The 19,913-nt window shown below is 36.6% G+C and overlaps 1 protein-coding gene across 1 annotated transcript; it reads left to right on the plus strand.

Annotated features, from left to right (window-relative positions):
* The first annotated feature begins 4,424 nt into the window (after nucleotides 1-4,424).
* Nucleotides 4,425-19,103, plus strand: LOC150012260 (uncharacterized). The gene is given in 10 exon segments (XM_090273669.1): nucleotides 4,425-4,472; nucleotides 6,025-6,162; nucleotides 6,518-6,653; nucleotides 7,059-7,316; nucleotides 8,674-8,888; nucleotides 12,013-12,202; nucleotides 12,312-12,614; nucleotides 14,080-14,355; nucleotides 18,758-19,068; nucleotides 19,071-19,103. Coding segments are annotated over 10 exon segments (1,908 nt in total).
* Nucleotides 19,104-19,913: the final 810 nt, after the last annotated feature.

The raw sequence follows: 19,913 nt of genomic DNA on the forward strand, positions 1-19,913 counted from the left end.
CAATAACGATGTCTTTTGTTAATGAGGTGACTTTTTGACTACACCTAAGGCTGGGGCTGCTTGCCCAGAGAGCCACATTGTGTTTAGAGGGCTAGAACTTTCCTCCAGTCGTCAGTGATTTAATCAATCATGCCTACATAATAAAGACTCCATAAAAAATCAAATAGACAGGGTTTGGAGACCTTTTGTGCTGGTTAGCAAATGAAGATGCTGAGAGAATGGCCCACCTAGAGGGCATGGGAGCTCTGCACCACTTCCCCACGGACCTTGCCCTACGCATCTCTTGCACTTGGCTGTTTCTGAATTACATCCTTTTATATTAAACGAGTAATCTAGTGAGGAAATGAGTTTCCTGAATTATGTGAATCACTCCAGGAAATTAATCAACCCAAGGATGAGGTTGTGGGAACGTTCAATTTGTAGCTATTTGCTCAGAAGAATGGGTAGCAGTGTGACCTTGTGATTAGCATCTAAAGAGACAGGGGCAACTCTTATAGGACTGAACCTTTAACCTGTGGAATCTGACGCTTTCTCTGGGTAGATAATATCATAACTGAGTTGAATTGTAGGACACCCAGCTGGTGTCTGAGCGTTGCTTAGCACTGTGCTTGCCATGCAGTAAGCACTCAATATTTTGATAGAATAAATGACTGGAAGTTGAAGGCGAGGAAGGGGTGGGGATTGTGTTTACCTGTATATTTGCCATGTTTCTACAAGGCTGTGGTTACGCAAATTTGTCTGCTCAACCTCTGGTGAAGATGTAGCATTTTTTTCATGACAGGTATGTAAATAAGACCCTAATCAACATATTTCCTAATAGGAAATTCTTGTCATATAATATTAACAATCTCTGTTATTGACTAACTGGTTGTCTGAAAAATAAATTAATTTCCTTAAGAATTAATGCCCTGAATGAATACTAAATCTACCCTTTCTGTTTCTTAAAAGAAATGACTCACAAATTTCTTGAATTTTTTCACTTAATTTCTCTATAAATAAGGTCTTAGGACAAATAAAAGGGTACGGTGGGAACAAGGCCACACTATTTCATATGATATCTCTTCAACAAAAGGGGGAAACCCTATTGATTAACTTACTGTTATGTTTATTGCTTTAGTAGAGAAGGTGTAGTGACACTTGTTACTTTTAAAGACAAAGGTCCTGGATGGTGTGGCTTAGTGAGAGTGTCATACAGTAAACCAAAGGGTCACAGGTTTGATTCTCTCTCCCTTCCTTCCCCTCTCTCTAAAAATCAATGAAATTTTAAAAAAATATAAAGACAAAAGATATGTCGAACCGCCTATGTTAAAACAACACAAATATAGTTCACATCTATACCTGTGCCTGAATTAAGACATAGTTCGTGTCATCATTGAGTTCCTAATCTGGCTGAGGACATAAATACAAAAAAGGTAAAATTTTGTTCTACAGTAGAAAGTTTTATAGAAAACAGTAGTGAAAATGTTAATGGTCTATTACTTCATTGAGGGTGTAAGTTAGGGTGCCACAGAGGAGAGGAAAGAGGTGATGTTAGAAAGTGAATTTGGTCAGAAGTATATTGTAAGCAACCAAGAGTCTGAACAGGCTTTTAAGTAAGCGCCCCGGTCATGATCATGTGAGAAAGGTCACACTAGCTAACAATGTGTGGGAGAGGCTGGGATATCTCACAAGAAGACATAGTCCAAGTCTGAGTTTATTGGCAGTAATTGCAATGAACTAATATCGGTTGTCACTCTATTAAGTATTAATATTCTACTAAGCACTCTACAACTGTAATCTTGACCACGGTCAACTTTTTGGAGAGATGCTTAGCTAGTAAATGGAACAATAGGATCTGAACTGAGGCTCTGACTCATAAACATGGCATATACTTCTGAGGGGGGAGAAGGGGGGAGAGAGAGAGAGGGAGAGAGAGAGAGGGAGAGAGAGAGAGAGAGAGAGGGAGAGAGAGAGAGAGGGAGAGAGAGAGAGAATCAAGGTTTTCAGTTAAGGCCATAGCTATGGAAATAGAAAGGAATTAATCACCTTATGAAATGTTTTAAAAGTAGAATTAAAGGGATTTGGGGGGACAAGCTGGTTTGGGGTAGTGAGGGAAACGATGTGCGGATGCAGAATTGTTGGGGATTTTCTTTGTTTGGCTGGTTTGCAGACCCTCTGCTCAGAGGACTGGGGGAGAGAAGATCATGAATTTAGTTTTGAAAAGATGGTTGTGAGTTGCCTGAGGGAGGACAACCAGGGACATGGCTGGTGCGGGGCTGTAAATACGGCTCTGAAGCCGCGGGGTGGGTGGGGGGAGATCCCAGACGAAGTGATCAGGAGTTTGAATATACGCGACAGGAACCACAAACGTGAATGAAATAACCGACACTCAAGGACGGTACCATGGCTCAAGTCAATTTTTAAATTAGAGACGTCAGAGGATAATGGGGACAAGAGAATGGATGGAAGTACCAGGTGAGGGTGATGTCAGCGAAGCTGAGAAGATCTCAGGAAGGAGAAAGGGTTCGATCAAAACTGTCAAACGCCGCAGAACCCTGGCCAACCACATAACATACTTAACAAAGAATGAACAGAACGTGGCTTCACAGATAGCCACACGGGGGAACTTGAAAGTGCCCAACCAGGGCTATTCACAGCCACACGGTCGACTTCCACTTCTTTTTCCCGAGAAGCCAATGTTTCCCACTCGCGTTCTCCTTCACCGCCCGACCACGTGGAGTATAATTCTACCCAGATCAATGTTTTGGGACTGGCATGTCAGTCCTCTCCCTTCCGGCTGCTTACTGTTGCCATGGAGACTTTCACTAAATTAACACAACCGAGGGCGAGGGCACCGTGGGCGGGAAGAGCCAGCAGAGGGAGGGCTCACAGAGAGGAGCCGGGAAGAGGGAGCGCGCGGCCTGGCAGCCCGGTGCGCTGCGACCGCGGGCTCCTGCGCGTCCTCGGCCACCGCGCCTTGAGCCTCTTTTGCGTCTGTCGGACCCATCACCGCGCGCGGCACTCGGCGCGCGAAACCTGCAAAGAGCAGGTGGCGTGGCCCGGGGTCAAGGTCGGGGTGGTGCGCGGGAGGGTTGCAGGGGCGCCCCACACCCGCAGGCGTCTCCGCGGTTCCACCGCGCTCCGCGCGCTTTGATTTCCAGGTTTCCGCTCTTTCCTCCTAATCCCGCCAATCTAACCATTCTACAACCCCATTTCTTTCCTTGATACTGTTCCTTTCTCCAGCGGTTACAAGTGCTCCTCTGGAGTCTTTCTAAAACAGCGCGCCTCTGGGCAGCTGCTCTCTACCGTTTCCCGGCTCCGGGCGCAAATCCTGTGACTCGCAGCTGATTTGAGCGAGGACTTTGGAACTTGAAGGACAGACAGCGGGAGCGATCTTTCCACGTCGATATTCTTATTATAGCACACAAGACCTCCACATTCAACATTAAACTTAGAGTTGGGGGTGGGGTGGGGTGGGGATAATATTACAACCCCGAGGGCAGAGCACTTTTGCTGAGAAATATGAACAAAGTTAAAGCTTGGCAGTTTTGTGGAGGAGTAGGTGGATTGAATGCTTAGGTATTTCTTTTTAACTGGGAGCATTTTATCTGAGGTAAACACTTGCTTAATAACTAAAGAGGATTTTGTAGGAAGAAATCTGCTTTAGAGAGCTTTGAAACTAATCCTGGGTATCTGTTTACTGTAAAATTACATTTTTCAGTTTTAGAAATATATATATAGAAAGAGATGTAAAGAAAAAAAACCTGTTTGAAATACACATGTATACATATATATGTATGTATGTATGTTTATATATGTGTGTGTGTGTGTATATATATTTCAAACAGGATTTTTAAATTTTCTTTACATCTTAAATTTAATGTAAAAGTTCTTAGGTTCCCAGGGACTCTAGGTTCCCAGGAGAAGTTACACAAGCTTTTTAGATGAATACATTTTAAAATTAAATTGAAACGGATTTTGAATGTTTTCTCCATTTAAGATACAATTTCATTAATAGTAAATTGAAACATTTCATGATGATAAAATGTGAAGAATTACTTCCAACAAAGCAGCAGTGTGTAGGTGTTCTAGATTTCCATCAATTAAGGTCAATAGTTTCATACAGTGCAATGTAATTTCATGTAATTGCCTGATAATTCATTTTATTTCAAACATCTTTATATTTAATTATAGCAGCTTCTAGAAGCAAATTATTTTGCTATTTGTGGGGAAGCATTGATGTTTCCAATTTTATTAGGTGGAACATATCATGTTGCACCTACTTATTAATGCCTTAATTTCAGCTGGGTGAGCAGTCTAAATTGAAAAGTCCTGATGTTAAAGTGATACATGCAAACTCACACCACATAAAGAATGTCCAATATTTTAGTATTGGGTCTAAAAATATACATGTTTAATTGAACTAAGTGTACTTTATCTGCCAGATGGAGAAATCAATCGTTCTACTATTCTGGATTCAATATGTTTTAAAGGTAAGACATTATTGAATGTGTCCCTTTTGGAAATATTAGGTCAATTTTGGAAAACAAGGGGTATGTTGAAGAGAAATAGCACTAAATATTAGGTTTATTATATAAGGAAAATGTCTTTGCGAGGTGCTGCATAAATTTGTGTATGTAGATGGCATCTGTCTTCTCTGCTTACAATTGTATTGAGATAATAAGGGAGGAGAGAGAAGACTTTGGTGAAAGACATGCTATGGTGATTAATTTTGAAGTTGTTTTTGATAGGAATTTTGATAAATATATTCTTCTTAGAGTTGGAATTTTTTTCTTGTTGTTATCTAGAGAACATAAAAAGTCCTCTAGTGCTGTGGTCTAACTCTTTTCGCCTCAATTGGTAGCATTTTTTTTTTTTTTTACTTATAAATGAACCAAGACTCTAAAATTACTCAGAGTCAAACATTTTGCACCCAAACTTATTTTCATTGTGAATGTATTATCAAGAATGTCTGTGAAATAATTTAATTTTTTAGCCATTACCATCAAAGTACATAGCTGACATGCCATGAGGGTTTGTTGTGTGTTTTCTGTGATTTTAATTTTCTTCTGCCTCTCCTGACCCTGACAACATGGTATTTTCTAGTTTGAGAAACATGGATCTTTTTTTTTTAAAGGTAGCGATTTTTTAATTAATTTATTTTTTAACAAGGTTACTTTATTTTATTTTATTTATCTGTTTTTAGAGAGAGGGGAAAGGAGAAAGAGAGGGAGAGAGACATGAATGTGCGGTTGCCTCTTACGTGCCCCAACTGGTGATCTGGCGTGCAACCTAGTCATGAGCCCTGACTGGGAATCGAACCAGCGACACTTGGAGAAACATGGATTTTAAATGTCCTTGCTCTTATTTCACTTGCCTTTCTCAAGTTATTCTCAAAATTATGTTCACAAATAAAGTATCCAATGAGTGTTATTTAACTTATGTGTAGAAATCAGTATAGCTGAAGTCGTCGGCAGCCGTCCGTCTCGAGAGACGATGGTGTAGCTTCTTAAGAGTCTATCTGCACCGCCGAGAATGGCTGTGCAGTCCGACTCGGGAGTGACACGGTATCTGTCTCCTCCCGTGTTGAATCGACATCTTGCGATGACGCTGGAGTGTCCTCTCCAGTGAAGCTGAAGCTACAGAGCCTGGGCAGGGTGATATGGAGGGTCTGCTGTTGCCCAAGCAGCAGACCCCCCCTCTCTTCGCAGCTGAAGGGTCCAAGGGAAAGACGGAGTCAATTCAGCTTGGCTTCAGGTGCGCCGCAGGAGTTGCCGGTGTTGACTACAACGTCAAACCGCCTTAGGGACTCCGGCTCCGGATTTTCTGTCGGGGTTTACTCCCTTAGCCTTTCCCCTGAAGAGGTATGCCGCAAGGCAGCGGAGGTTTTTTGGAATCAGAGTTTTCCTTCTCTGGGTATAGCTGAAGTAGTTTTCAATTATCATTCAGCATATTTTACATTTCATTTTTTGTAATTTGTTTATAAAATAATAACCAAATATGTATTTTATTACTTTTGACCATTACTTTTATTTCCCATTTCAGATCTCAAAAAGTTTTTATTATATACCAATAAGGAAACAAACAATAACAATTTTTGTTGAGTGGGAAGAATTTCCTAAGGGAGGAAGTCCTGAATTTTATTTTTTAAAATACCAACTTGTTAATAATTTTGCTCAAAAAGTAAGCTATCATTTTTTGACTCTGATGATGAAAAATAAGCATCACGTAAATGTATTATAACTAAAAGTCACATCAGAAGTAGGAGCTTAATAGTTATTGTGATTTCTTACTTTTATTAATACATAAAATGTTAGCATTTTATGAGGTATCTTCAGTAAGTAATTGATCAAAACAATATTTAACTTTTTCATAGGAATGATTATGTATTTTTTTAGAATGTGTGTACTATGCAGAGAGTAGTTATTTAGAAGTAACATTTATGTAAAAATAAATATTCAATATTGGAAAAGCTGTTAACATATCTGACACAGAGTTAGTAAACATTTCTTAAGCAAATGTACCTCATAATTTACAGGATGTCAAAAGCATTCCCTCAGACCCACAAAAACCTCCAAAATCAGTGATAACACTAGAAGAAAATGAAGACTATCATATCATTATACAGTCCATAAATGATGGACAAATTTTAAGTGAAAAGTCATTTCAAAGCCGTAAGTAATATGTATATCTTCAATATATTACCTAATTGTAAAAAGGAAAGTACCAGATAGTATTTTTCTGTTTTTAAAATATAATATAAAACTTAGTATTTAAAGGAAATCATAAACTAAGTTGAGAATAACATTTTCAGTTTTGACATTTAATGTGTGATAATATAAACAGGTAGGTTTAGTGGAAATGATACACGTAATTCAGATTACTCTAAAAAATATAATGTGGATTTGTAATCTAATTTATTCACGTTAAATAGGGAACAAGAAACTCTCATATAGTCTTGAAAATATTTTGTTTAGATAATATTTTCCTACCATAGCCAATCTTTTGTAATTCAATATTCTTTGGGTATCATTTAGTTTTATTTGAAAACATACTAATTATTCTTTCTGATTTTTTAGGTGGAATCTCAACTAAAAATATTAGAACAATAGCAACAAGTACGAGTGTTTCTTTTAACTGGAGTGTGCTATCTTCCAATGACATTTCAGTGTCAATATCTCTTAATAATGCTTCACAAATTATGCAGAATAATGCCATGGTTTATGAGTGGAATGATTTGAAACCTGCCACCTTATATGATTTTACTTTTGAATTTAAACAGTTGCATTTGGATTTTATAAGTACACTTCAGAGACTAGATGTTCAAGTTGAAACAGGTATATAGATATTTGGTTCATTATTAATCAAGATATTTATTATATATTTTGTAGATAAGTTGGCCATTGTGTTGTTGTTTTTTTTAAAGTGATCCAGGCAAGTATTAACCATTATGAACTACTTGTAAATGAATTAGCATAGTCCCCCTTTCCTAACTATATCATTTTGGTATTTGACTGATTTAGTGAACAAGCTGGATTTAGTGTGAAGGCAAGAACCAACTTTATTTTCCTTTTACCACTTCTTTTAAAGTGAACCAAATGGGTTATTTCTGTCTGTCTGTCTTTCTTGCTAAACTTTAGCAATGGTTCATTTAGACTCCACAGCTTTTGGGGTGACTTTAAAATATCCATGAACAGTCACACTTTCAGGTATTAAAACGTCCATTAAAATCTAATTTAAACTTCTCCATTATTCACCCCTGACCCAACATGACCAAAATTAAAAATACTGAATGGGAAGAGAGACTGTGTTCAGTTTTTTGTGTCTTCCTGGTTCCACTTCCTTTGCCCACATTGTGGGGAAAGATAGAAGAAAAGAGGACAGAATCATAAATAGCTACTGAGAGCTGCACACTCACTGCGATGGGCTGAGAGTCCTGTTTTGGTACTCTCTATAGGAATAATCAATGAATCACAATGTATCTCTACAAGTGAAGTGGAAAAACACTTGAATAGTAAGAAAAAGACAATAAGATAGTTAAAGCATTTCCTTTCTCCATCCTCCTTCTTGTCCTGTAAAAAGGAAGACAACAGTTTTCTTCAAAAGATATTTCTCACATCTTCCTAATATCGTGGGTTGAGCACTGATGAAGCATCAACGAGAATTCAAGTAAAATACATGCTCCGAACAGGCTGACATTTTCCGCAGGCTTTCTACAGTATGCAATTTTGGAGAAAAACACTAAGTAGCCATTCCAGTTTTTTTTCTGGAAGATGAACCCATTTGAAGCGGCGGAGAACAGAATGCTTAGCAAGCATTATGTCTAGTTTTCTTAAATAAAAAGGAACCTAAAATATACTTACATAGTCTCTACCAGTATTTAGAGTAAGGGACAGGAAGGGCAACCTAAAGTAACTTAGAAAAAGGAAAATCATTTGTGGTTTTAAGTTATAATTAGACAATAATTCTGCAAATTAACTCTTACAGTTACTAACACTATTTTAATTGGTAGCAATTAGTTTACTATTTGAATAATAACAGCTTTAGCACTTGCTAGTTTGAGAGAAATATAGGGAAAATTCACTATTAATGCTCAGAGGTTTTCACAATTAACTTTTATAGATGTTAAGAAATGTAATTTTAAAATGTTGTATTACTGAATTCATCTTTAATAAATCATTTTTCTTTTGGTAGGTTCATGTTCACAAGGATGGGTAGCATTAAAAAATAACTGTTACAGAATTAGCAAAGAGAGTAAACCATGGAATATAGCTCAGCAACATTGTAAGTTATCCTTCAATTCTGCATACCTTGTGGATATAAAAACTGAAGAGGAAAAAAATTTTATATTTTCATATCTCAGGTCAAAGAATCAAATAATATTATGGACTGGTCTTAATGATTTGAAGGTCAGTAAATATAAAGATATACATGTATCATGATAAACAAAATTGTTTATATTTATTTGTTCATTAATTTACTCTTTATTCATTTATTCTTCATTCAATAAGTATTTATTGAGTACTTATTATAAGCCAGACACTGTTTCTTTTTTATTTTTTCAATCTCCTTCTCTCTCTCTCTCTATCTGAGCAGTTAAGTTTCACAGCAAAACTGAGGGGAAGGTACACAGACTGCCCATACACCTCACCCTCTCCATACATGCAAGCTTCCCTATCATCACCTTCAGAGCGGTACATTTGTCACAGCTGAAGGACCTGCATGAACCCATCATAATCACCCAAAGTTCATTGTTTACATGTATGGTTCATGCTTGGTGTTGTACATTCTATAGGTTTGGGCAAATATTTAGTGACATTTATCCATCATTTTGATAATCATACAGAATATTTTCACTCCCCTAAAGATCCTTATACTCTGACTATTCATTCCTCCCCAACATCCTTCAATCTCTTTTGTAGGCATCTATTCTTTACCTAATTTTGCTGTAATTTTGGTCTTCCCCAGACCTCTCTAAATTCATTGGAGTGACCTCATCCATGTCTTTACTTAATCTATCACCTAACCCCATAATTCTCAAACATGTATCCAGCACACTCTTTTCTTATGAGCTCCAGTCATCTAATTTTCTTCTGACTATGCTTTTTGAAATATCCACAGACATGCCAATGTTTCCCAGACTGACTTGTCATTTCCTTCCCACCACACCTGCTTCACGTCCTCCCTCTATTTCTCACCTCTGTGAGCAACACAGTAATATGAACCCGAAAACATGGAAGTCTTGTCCATTTAATTTCTTTCACTCCACACATCCAGTTTTATGGAGTTCAGTTTTACTCAGAAAGATACAGAAAGATTTGAAGATTGTGTTCAATACCAGTGAAAAAGAGTGCGTGACATTTTTCACCAACATTCCTAACACTATGAGGTATCCATGGAATTTCATGTCGGTCTGCATTTTGTAGGAAGACCCAAGACATAAAACAATGATTTCTGTCTAGTTTGTGTTTCTTCTGGATGATCCATTTAATTTTATATCCTGCTACTCAAAGATAAACCTGTTCTCCATGAGATATCCTGATCTTTGGTGACCCAAGGTGAAGTCTGTCAGTTTGATCCAATTTTTCTGTGGAAGTTTGCATAAGTTGGGAAAAACTATTGCTCATACCTAATTGCATTTTCTTCATTCTCTTATTGAGCTTCCTTTGCCTTTGAATAGGCAGAGAGTGAAGTTCTAATAATGATCCCTCAAACCACAGTTCCTTTTAGACATTTTAGAAGCTCCCCTCCCAGTATTTCAGTTTCTTTCAAAGTATACCAGTTAGTGTATATAGTTGTTTCCTGCCTTTGTGTGATTGTTATAAAAGGTTTAAATTAGAATGTTCTTTTCCAATAGTTATGGTAACTGGTTTTTGTTAAAAGGTTCAGGTCATGCAGTCACAATAGTCAAAGAGGCTCTCAAGCCATTCTTAGGGTCGCTGTGAATTTTTAAAAGTGCCAAAGATGTAGTCTCTGCTTTCAAGATACTTAAAAATAACTTGGGAGGTAAATGAAATATCAAAGTATCTATAACAAATTTTAAATAATAATAGGTAAATTCTGTAGTTTCTCCTAAGTGTTAAGCACCGTCCTGTGTGGCTTACTTGTGTGATATAGAAGGAAACTGGGGCACAGGGAGATTAACTTGTCCATGTGGACACACATCAGGGTCTGCTCTTAACCACTGTTCTCTGACCTGTCCTTTAAGCTGGTCTCTTGGGGTTGGTATCAAAGTGACCTGCTGGGATGTAATCCCTGAGGTAGTGTGAGAAAGTAATCAGCTCTCTCACCCATACTGAATAAGCACACGTTTGTTACTGGATTTCAAAGATAGGCTATCATTCGTCATTGCATTTCCAGCTTCATTTGGGTCCAGGCAATCAGCAAGAACTTAATGAATAAGAAGATAATAGTCTGTTTTTTACTTTGTGAAGCAGGTAACTCTCATTTAGTTCTCACAACAACCTTATGAGGTAGGCACTATTGTTTTTCTCATTTTATAGATGAGGGACGTGGAGTTCAAAATGATTCTGGTTCACATAGCTGATAAATGGCCTTGCCAGGCCTTGAGTCTATGTCTGTCTGACCAGTCCTCATGTCTTAACCACTTGAACATACTCCCCTCAAGCCTCTGTCTATGGTCAAAACTGTAGTAGCATGTATGCAATAAAGCACTCTCTGAGGAATTTGAGTGTACTATTTTTAAAAATCTCTTTATAGAGTGTCTGGAGAAAGCAATTTTCTCTAATCCACATCTTTGCAACTAGCTTGGAGCTGTGCTTGATGCTGAGATGGCGTAATAATCACAATATAAACATAGTCTCTGTTTTTATAGAGTCATTATCTCTGTAAGAATTATATTTATTTTATAAGGAGCTATTACATGCCTGGTGTTGTATATATACAGTCTCTAAACCTGTTGGTAACCATGCAAAGTAGTTATGACTATCTCCATTGTATAGTTGGAAAAGTTTAGTTTCTAAGAGGTTGGCAGCTGTTCAAGAATATATAGGAGGTGGCAGATATATTGATTAGAATACAGGTGTATCTTTATCAAAGCTTGTACTTTTCCTACTACCCCTTTCAAGGAGGGTAGCCACATGAATATCTAGAGATACAATGATTACTTGTGAGAATTGAGGTTAGTAATATTCACCAGTGACATCCTTTAGCAGAAAGGTATCAAAAACTACTCCTGATTCATAGGACTGCCACTTTAATTCTCATAACAATTTAATGTGTAGTTTGTATTGGTATACCTATTTTACAGATGAGAAAATAGAGACTTAGTGGGAAGATCTGCAGTTTGCCTACTTGGTATTATTAATAAGTGAATGAAAGTGAACTCTGTCCTCAGTTCAGAATCTTTATAATAAAGGAAATCTACATAAATATATATTAAACTGGTTGATGATTTAACAACCTTAGAAAATTTTATAATAAAGGTATGACTAATAAAAATCTTCAAGTACACTTATTTGCAGATATGACACTTTTTCTTTAAATTGGCTTAATCTATACATTTTATTACAGAAAGACGGTTATCTCACATGGACAGATGGATCATCTTTTGGCCTTAAGAAAAATGAACTATTTTCTTTTACACTGCTGCCCAAGAATGAAACAGATTGCTACATTTTACAGCAAAATGCAACTGGATCAAACTACTTTTTCACAAGATTTTTCTGTTATGTTCCACTGCCATATATTTGCAAATATGAATGTAAATATTTTTATTAGTATTCCTATATTTATGCATCTTGTTCTTTTATTGTTTAAAAAATAGAATTATAATTTGTGATTAAAATAATTCTTTTAAAATATATTTTTAGCACCTTCTCTGCAGGAAAACCTTTTGATCTATACAAAGGATGTTGGAACTACTGAAGTCATATTTAGTTGGAATAATTTGAATGATTGGAATATTTTGAATAAGTGGCTGAAATTGGGATATAAAATTATTATTAAATATTATTTAGATTACACAGAACAACATTTTGAGAGCATACCCCCAAATGCTACAGAAAAATCAATTACCCAACTGTCTCCTGGCCATGTTTACAGATTTTCACTGTTTGCCATAAATGAATGGGAGGCAAAAACTACGTTAAGTCCAGTATTCGTTGTTGAAACATGTAAGTTATAAGACATTTGAAATTATAATTTTTCAAGTATTTAATACGATTACTTGTAGATATTTCCTAAGGTCTGGTATTTTCTCCTAACACTCTAGGTACACCTTCAACTTTACCAATTTTAAATTACAATGAATCTGTTTAAAATTTTGGCTTTTCTGTTAAACAATAAACCTATAAGGAAGTATATCTTATTTGTCGTATAGCCTCAGCTAGACTGGAGCCCAGTCCATGGTTGATAATCAATAAATTTCTGTGGAAATGGGTTTTTGATATGTGCTAATAGCAAAAGATAAACAGACATGTGTTGAGACTTTAAGAGGATCACAATGGAGAGAATTAGTGAGGAATAAAAGTAAATGCAAACAAAACTATATAGCAAAATCTAAACTAAATTCTCACTCAGTGGTGTATTTAATAAATGCTTCCCAGAATTCAGAGGCAGGGTGACAGTGGAAGACTTGTGGAAAGGAGGGGCGTGGACTCAAATTTGAAGGAAGAAAAACATATAAGCAAACATGTGGAAATATGAATTTGTGGGAAAAGGATAATGCAGACTGACTGGAGATTTCCTTGGACATGAGGGTAAAATCAGTTTGAGAGGCAGGTGGTGCCAGACTTGGGAGTGCCAGAGGTCTCTATCTCAGATGATTGGACTTGACCTTAGATGCATGGATATCAATCAATTAAGACTATTGCTCTTTAAGACTTGTTTTACCTTCCTTAACACACTCTTAATACATTGTCTTACTCAGTCCTCATTTTGACTCCGGGAATAGTTATGTAGCAACGAGGAAATTGAGCTTCACAAAAGTTAAGTGAACTGACTGGAGTAACTGGTTTGTTTAGTAGATGTGGCTTCTAAAGAAAGAATCAAGAAGAATGTATGTTGGGAGGGCAGGGAACAGATATGGGTTTGTGGCTGATATGTGCACGGTGCTGTTTTAAGAAAATTAATCTCTGGGGATTAACTAGGGAAATCACTGGCACTGGATAAAATGGTTGGTGACCGGAAAATATTTCTGTAAGAGGATGTGTGCCTGAGTCCCAGTGATGATGGGAATAAAGAGTGAATAATATGAAGTCCCCACCCGCTAGTCTGACAAGACAGAAGAAGGAAAAGACATATAACATGTGATTGCTGAATGCCCTAAGTGCCACTTCAGTGGTGCTTGTATTAAAAATAGTGATTGAACAATAATGTGTCAAATACTGTGTAAAGTGCTTTCCATTCCTTATCTCATTTAATCTTCACAATATTTTTACAAGGCAGCTATGCTATAATTTTCATTATTTATAGTCAATAAAAGTAAGGCTCAAAGATAGTAAGTTACGGAGGGAATGGAACTAGAAAGTGTAAGAGGTGGGACTCAAACCGGTTTTCCAGTTTTTCCTATTATAGACGTGCTGAGAAGGGAGTGGAGATTCTGGCCAACCATGTCACTAATGTATTTTTATCTTCTAGGTCCATTATCTGCTCAAAATTTCACAGTTATGCATGTGACCCCAACAGAAATATTTTTACACTGGGATCCTGCAGATCCAGAATCTTTTCACCATTATCTTATAATTGCTTTGGATGTTGAAAATAATAAATCAGAAGAGGTGTTTGTTGAAAAACTCAACACATCAACGATAATTAGCAGCCTCAGATCTTTTCATCATTATTTGATATATCTATTCAGTGTAGCAGAAAGAGGAACTTTAAGCTGCTCTGGGAAACCTATTTCAGCTATTACAGGTAAGTGTGGACATATTTTGCCTTTTGATAAAAAATTTAGACTGCCTGTGTTGGAATATGATTTTGATAAAATGTAATTATGTTGATCCTTTATAGGTACAAGTACTCACAGTTGAATATTTGCTTGTATGTTGAGTCAGTTTTAAGCATGGATTCTAAATAAATAAATTTATGTAATTTAAACTTCTGCATTTTTCCTACCAGAGTTCGTAGAAGACATGTTGCTTATTATAGCCTTGGCTAGAAAATAAGTTATCATAAAATATGAAGATGATTTCACACAGTTATCTTTTAACGAACGTGAAGACTGAACGTAGTATTTTACTTTGTTGGTTTTCTCACGCAGTGTGATTACTTGACCGCTAGAGGTCAGTCGCATCCTAGGACTTCTGACCAATATATTTCTAATTTCCACTCACCTACACAGGGCAGTTTTTGAATCCTTGTCTAGAATATAATCATTAATCAATCTTTTATTTAAACATTCTATGTATGCTAAAGTATGTCAGGCTTTTTTGAAAAGATAAAATACTATTGTCTGAAACAGTGCATAACTAAACACATAGTCCCTTTGTGTGTAATGTGTGTATTGCTTGTGTGTTTGTATGTATTAAACATGCCTTCATGCAAACTTCTTGGAAATTTCACTGTTAAAATCTAAACATACTAGAGCTGAGGTGTAAAACCTGCATGTTCACAGCCATAGATTAATTAACCTTCTCATACTTACTGGACATACTTAAGATTCTTTGAAATTAATATCAATTAGAAAATATATTATTTAATGTTTACTAAATTGCAAATGCTTAACTTACATGTAATCAGTGTTGCATAATCCTAACCAAAAGTATTTTTCTAATTGGATACTATATAGCAGTTGTTGTTTTTTCTTACCTCAGCTCAGACAGAGCATTCTTCATTTGATAAATGCTAACTCACAGGCAGACTTGGAATATTTCTCACAGATACATTAATTTTGAAGTCATATTAAAATCTCCCAAGCCCTGGCTGCTGTGGCTCAGTGGATTGAGCATCGGCCTGTGAGCCAAGTGTCGCTGGTTCGATTCCCAGTCAGAGCACATTACTAGGTTGCATGTCAGGTTCCCAGTTGGGGGTGTGAGTGAGAGGCAACCACACAGTGATGTTTCTCTCCCTCTCTTTGTCCTTTCCCCTCTCTCTAAAAATAAAAGTAACAAACAAACAAGTAAATAAAAAAAATAATCTCCTGTGGTACATACCTATTTGTTTAATAGAGGGACGGGGGAAAGGTACATGTGAATCTGCACATTTAATTTTGGATCAGTGCATGCCTAGGATTTGTTCCAGTACTTTTTTACTCACCTGAGATTGAGGCAAAGTTCTTTTTGAATTTTATTACTTACTAAACAAATGACTTTTTTAGTACCAGGAACTGCAATAGGTACTAGAGAGGCAAACATAAATAAGACCCAGTCTCTGCCTTCCACTAATGCAGTGAGATGAATAAGTTAAAAGGAGTAATAACGCTGTATTATAATTGCTATTATAGGGGCTATACTCTGGATACTATGGAAGCATAGAAAGGGAACTGTTATACCAGACTCGGGGTCCAGGGCTAGTCACAGAAGTCTTCTTGTGGAGGAGTGATGCTCTGAGTCATTAAGGAACAGAGGAGTTTCCCAGGTGGGAGTGGGGAGGCAGAAGGATGTTGCAAGGAGAACAAACAGATGTACAGAGGCAGGAGGCCCAGAGAGACAGCTATCTAGCCAGACCCAGGAAAGGCAGAGAAGGCTTTTTTGAAGAGATGGGCATTTGAACATTAGGAGATTGAAGGTGGATTGGCATGCCTGAAGTACAGAAGGGCATGTGAAGACAGCCTAGAAAATGTAATCTAGATACATGGCATGAGGGGCCTTGATATGTATTAAGAAGTATATTTTTATTCAGTAAAATTTAACTTCTTTGGGACCATGGATCCTTTCAGAATGTGGGAAAATGAATGGACCTGCTCCCATAAAAACACACAGACATGCACAGAAAATTCTGTACTACAGAGACGTACCAACTATCATCATCTCCTCAATTGCTGCTTATGTGTGGTATTCAGTAGATTTCATCTAAGTCCTTTACTAAAGTAAATGTTCATAATAGGTGTTTAAGTTTTGCAAGTATGTAAGAACAAAGATATGAAGTTGTTTTACTCTGGAATCTTGTGAACAGTTTTTCTAATTGAATTATGCTGGCATTTTCTCATAATTTTACATAAATAGTTTCAACACTTAAAGCTAGGTCAGCAACAATTTTGTGGAATTAATATATGGACTGAGCAAACTATGAATATGGCCAAGAATAATACTTCCCTGAAAAATTAAAATGTGGAGTTTAATTGTGTTGATAAGGAAGTAAACTTCAGAAAGGATTAAAAATCTAATTATAGTTTCTTCAGACAAAGTAATTATGAAAATCATAATGAATTCTTTAAAGGTTATTTAGAGTAAAACCACTGAACAGTTTAGATCATCCTTATCATAATGAACTAATGATTCATCATTGTGCTTGGGAACTATTAAAAGTTCAGGGAAAGCATACAACACAAGATAAATAATTAGGATTAAAAGAAAGGCATTATATATTCCAGAGTGTTATATAGTAATAAAAAAAATCATAAAGCTTGAAATTCAAATAAATTGTGTAAAGAGATAAACGAAAGTATTTCCTTTGGTAATTGCAATAGAGTATCAAGAAAATTGTCCTGGCCAATGTGGCTTAGTTGGTTGGAAACTTTGTGGGTTCGATTCCCAGTCAGGGCACATACCTAGGTTGCAGATTTGATCCCTGGTTAAGGAATTTACAAGGGGCAACAAATCGATGTTTGTCATATCGATGTTTCTCTCTCTGTCTCTCCCTCTTCCTCTCTCTCTCCCACTTCCTCATTAAAAGAATGAGCAAGTGTCCTCATGTGAGGATTTAAAAAAAACTTTCTTTTTAAGAAAAAATTATTCGATTATGTTCTACATGAATCGTAAGCACTATAATTTTCTCATTTCTAATTGTGTCATACCTTTCAGAAATTAGGAAAGTTGCAGTTATCTTTGTGGTAAATACCACTCCCAAAGCTTTAAAAACCATCTGTATGTTAATGATGCCTAAATTTATACCTCTAGCTCAGACCTTTCTCCCGAACTTCAGACTTAAATATCTAATTGCCTGATCAATATATCGCATTTGTGGTCTCAGAGACATTTTAAATTGAACATGTTCGAAACTGAACTACAGATGCTTCTGCCCAAATCTGTTTCACTCATAGCCCTTTCCACGTCAATCTGCAGCCATTTCATTCATCCAGTTGTTTGTAGGGTATTGTTAACTCTTGCATTTCTTTCACAACCTACACCCAATCTGCCAAGAAATCCTGCTGGTTCTGTCTTTAAATAAATAGATCCCAATTCTTTCCCCCACTTCCCTTAGGGCTCTTGTCATCCAGGCCACCACTCTCAGCTAGATGACTGGCTGTGCTTGCCCGTTTCTAACATCAGTCTTCTATATAGTCTGTTATTAACATAAACAGCCCCAAGTGATTCTTTATTACATGTAGCAAAGATGATGCCTCTGTGTATAACCCTGTAGTTGCTACCTGTTTTATCCAAAGTAAAAGCCCATGAAGCCTTTCATGATCTGGCACTCTGCTAGCCCCTGGTCTCATTCTGTCATGCTTTCTGCCATTCCCTCTGGATTTCTTTCTATGTTTGAAGATGCCAGGTACACTCCTATTGCAGGGCTTTTACATTATCTGCTTCTTCTGCCTGGTACTCTATTCTTCCAGAAATCTGTGTGTCTAACTCCCTCATCAAGTGTTTGCTCAAAATCTCATCTTTTCAAAGACACATGCCCTGAATTCCCTATATAATACCACCATTTCCTTGCTATAGGTGCCACACTCCTGATCTCCCTAACCATGGTACTATGTAAACTTTGGTTATGTGTATTGTTTATTGTCCATTTCCACTCCTTAGAATATAAACTCCCCAAGGCAGTGACCTTTGTATTTTTTATTGATGTGTTCTATCTGCCTAGAAGAATGCCTGGTACATAATAAGTGCCTATGTACCTTGGATAAGAGACTGAATAATTTTAATAATAGGAGCATTACTCTGATAAAACTTCAAAAATCTGAAGAATTTGCAAAATACTGTCTGTTTTTCCTTGGTGTGTAACGTTTGTGCCTAATCACATTAATAAATCTTATGTAGTAATAAGATATATTTTTCTCCAAAATTGAGTTTTTTTCAAGATACAGTAACATAAGGATTTCTTTAAATACTTTAAATACTAATTGATATTGAACTGAGATATTTTTCACTCAATAGAATAAGTACTGCTGATAATAAACTAGGATATGTATCCATTTATCTGTTTCTCTAAGGCATAAATCCACCTCAGAAAGTTTATGCTAAACCTGAAGATGTGGGAGAGGACAGTCTGATTCTTCAGTGGGAATTCCCGCAAGATGGCCATGAGGTCTACATTCAAATCAAAACTATACCAGATGCAAGAGAAGTCATGAATCTTTTTGTAAAGAATGCTAATGGATTCAAGGTTGATAATTTAATCCCTGGAATGACATATAACATTGGAATGGCAACAGTGATAAATGGGAATTCGAGTGAGCTGGTAACTATTCAACAAACCCTAAGTGAGAACCAAATACTTTCCATTCATTATTATCAGGTATTTGCTGATCTTGGGGTACTATAAAGTATTCCCTATAGATCCCTAGGGTGGTAGGTTTTACCTCTCTAAGGAGATTGTTTGTGTGCTTTACCTAATGGTAGTCACAGGACCTAGAGTAATTTTTATTCCTTTTATCCTGACAGTGCTCCCTGCTTGTGTAAAGGCAGCATTGTTTATGATTAAGAACTTGATCCTAAAGCCATACTACCTAGGTTTGAATCTGGGTTCAACTCTTTAATAACCCAGGGCAATGTGCTCAAGCTGTATATGCCTCAGTTTCTATACTTATAAAATGGGAGAAAATAATAGTATGTATCATGGGATTCCTTGAGAATAGCTGATTTAGTAAGTATAAACTTAGAACAGTGCCTGACACATAGCTCTATGTGTTTATAATGATTACTATATGAACAAAGGCATGCTGTATCACACCAGAAGGAAATATTGACAGTATATGAAAGGCTTAGGATCAAATCAACAAAAAATTTTTATGTCCTTTCTCAAAAAAGATTAGTTTACTCAATGAGTAATCATTGAAAAATCTATTCAGGAAAGACAGAAAGGTAAAAAGAAAATATATAAGTGAAATTATATTTATACATATTTATATATTTTGATAAACATTAGGGGAGGAATACAGAGTAATTGAAGAGGGAGGGAGGGTTCTTTGTGAACAGGCTGTAATAAGAGAGTTACATTCGAATGGGTGCTTAAAGCGTAAGAAGGAGCCAGAGGGGAATGAGATGGGAGAAGGGTACTTTAGGTATACACAGCTAGCATGAAGACTGTACAACAGGAAAAAGTCTGGTACACCTGAAAACAAAAGAGCCAGAATGTGTGGCCTGTAC

Source organism: Furipterus horrens, unplaced genomic scaffold (assembly GCF_987537825.1).
Source record: "Furipterus horrens unplaced genomic scaffold, mFurHor1.1.pri manual_scaffold_4, whole genome shotgun sequence".
NCBI lineage: Eukaryota > Metazoa > Chordata > Mammalia > Chiroptera > Furipteridae > Furipterus > Furipterus horrens.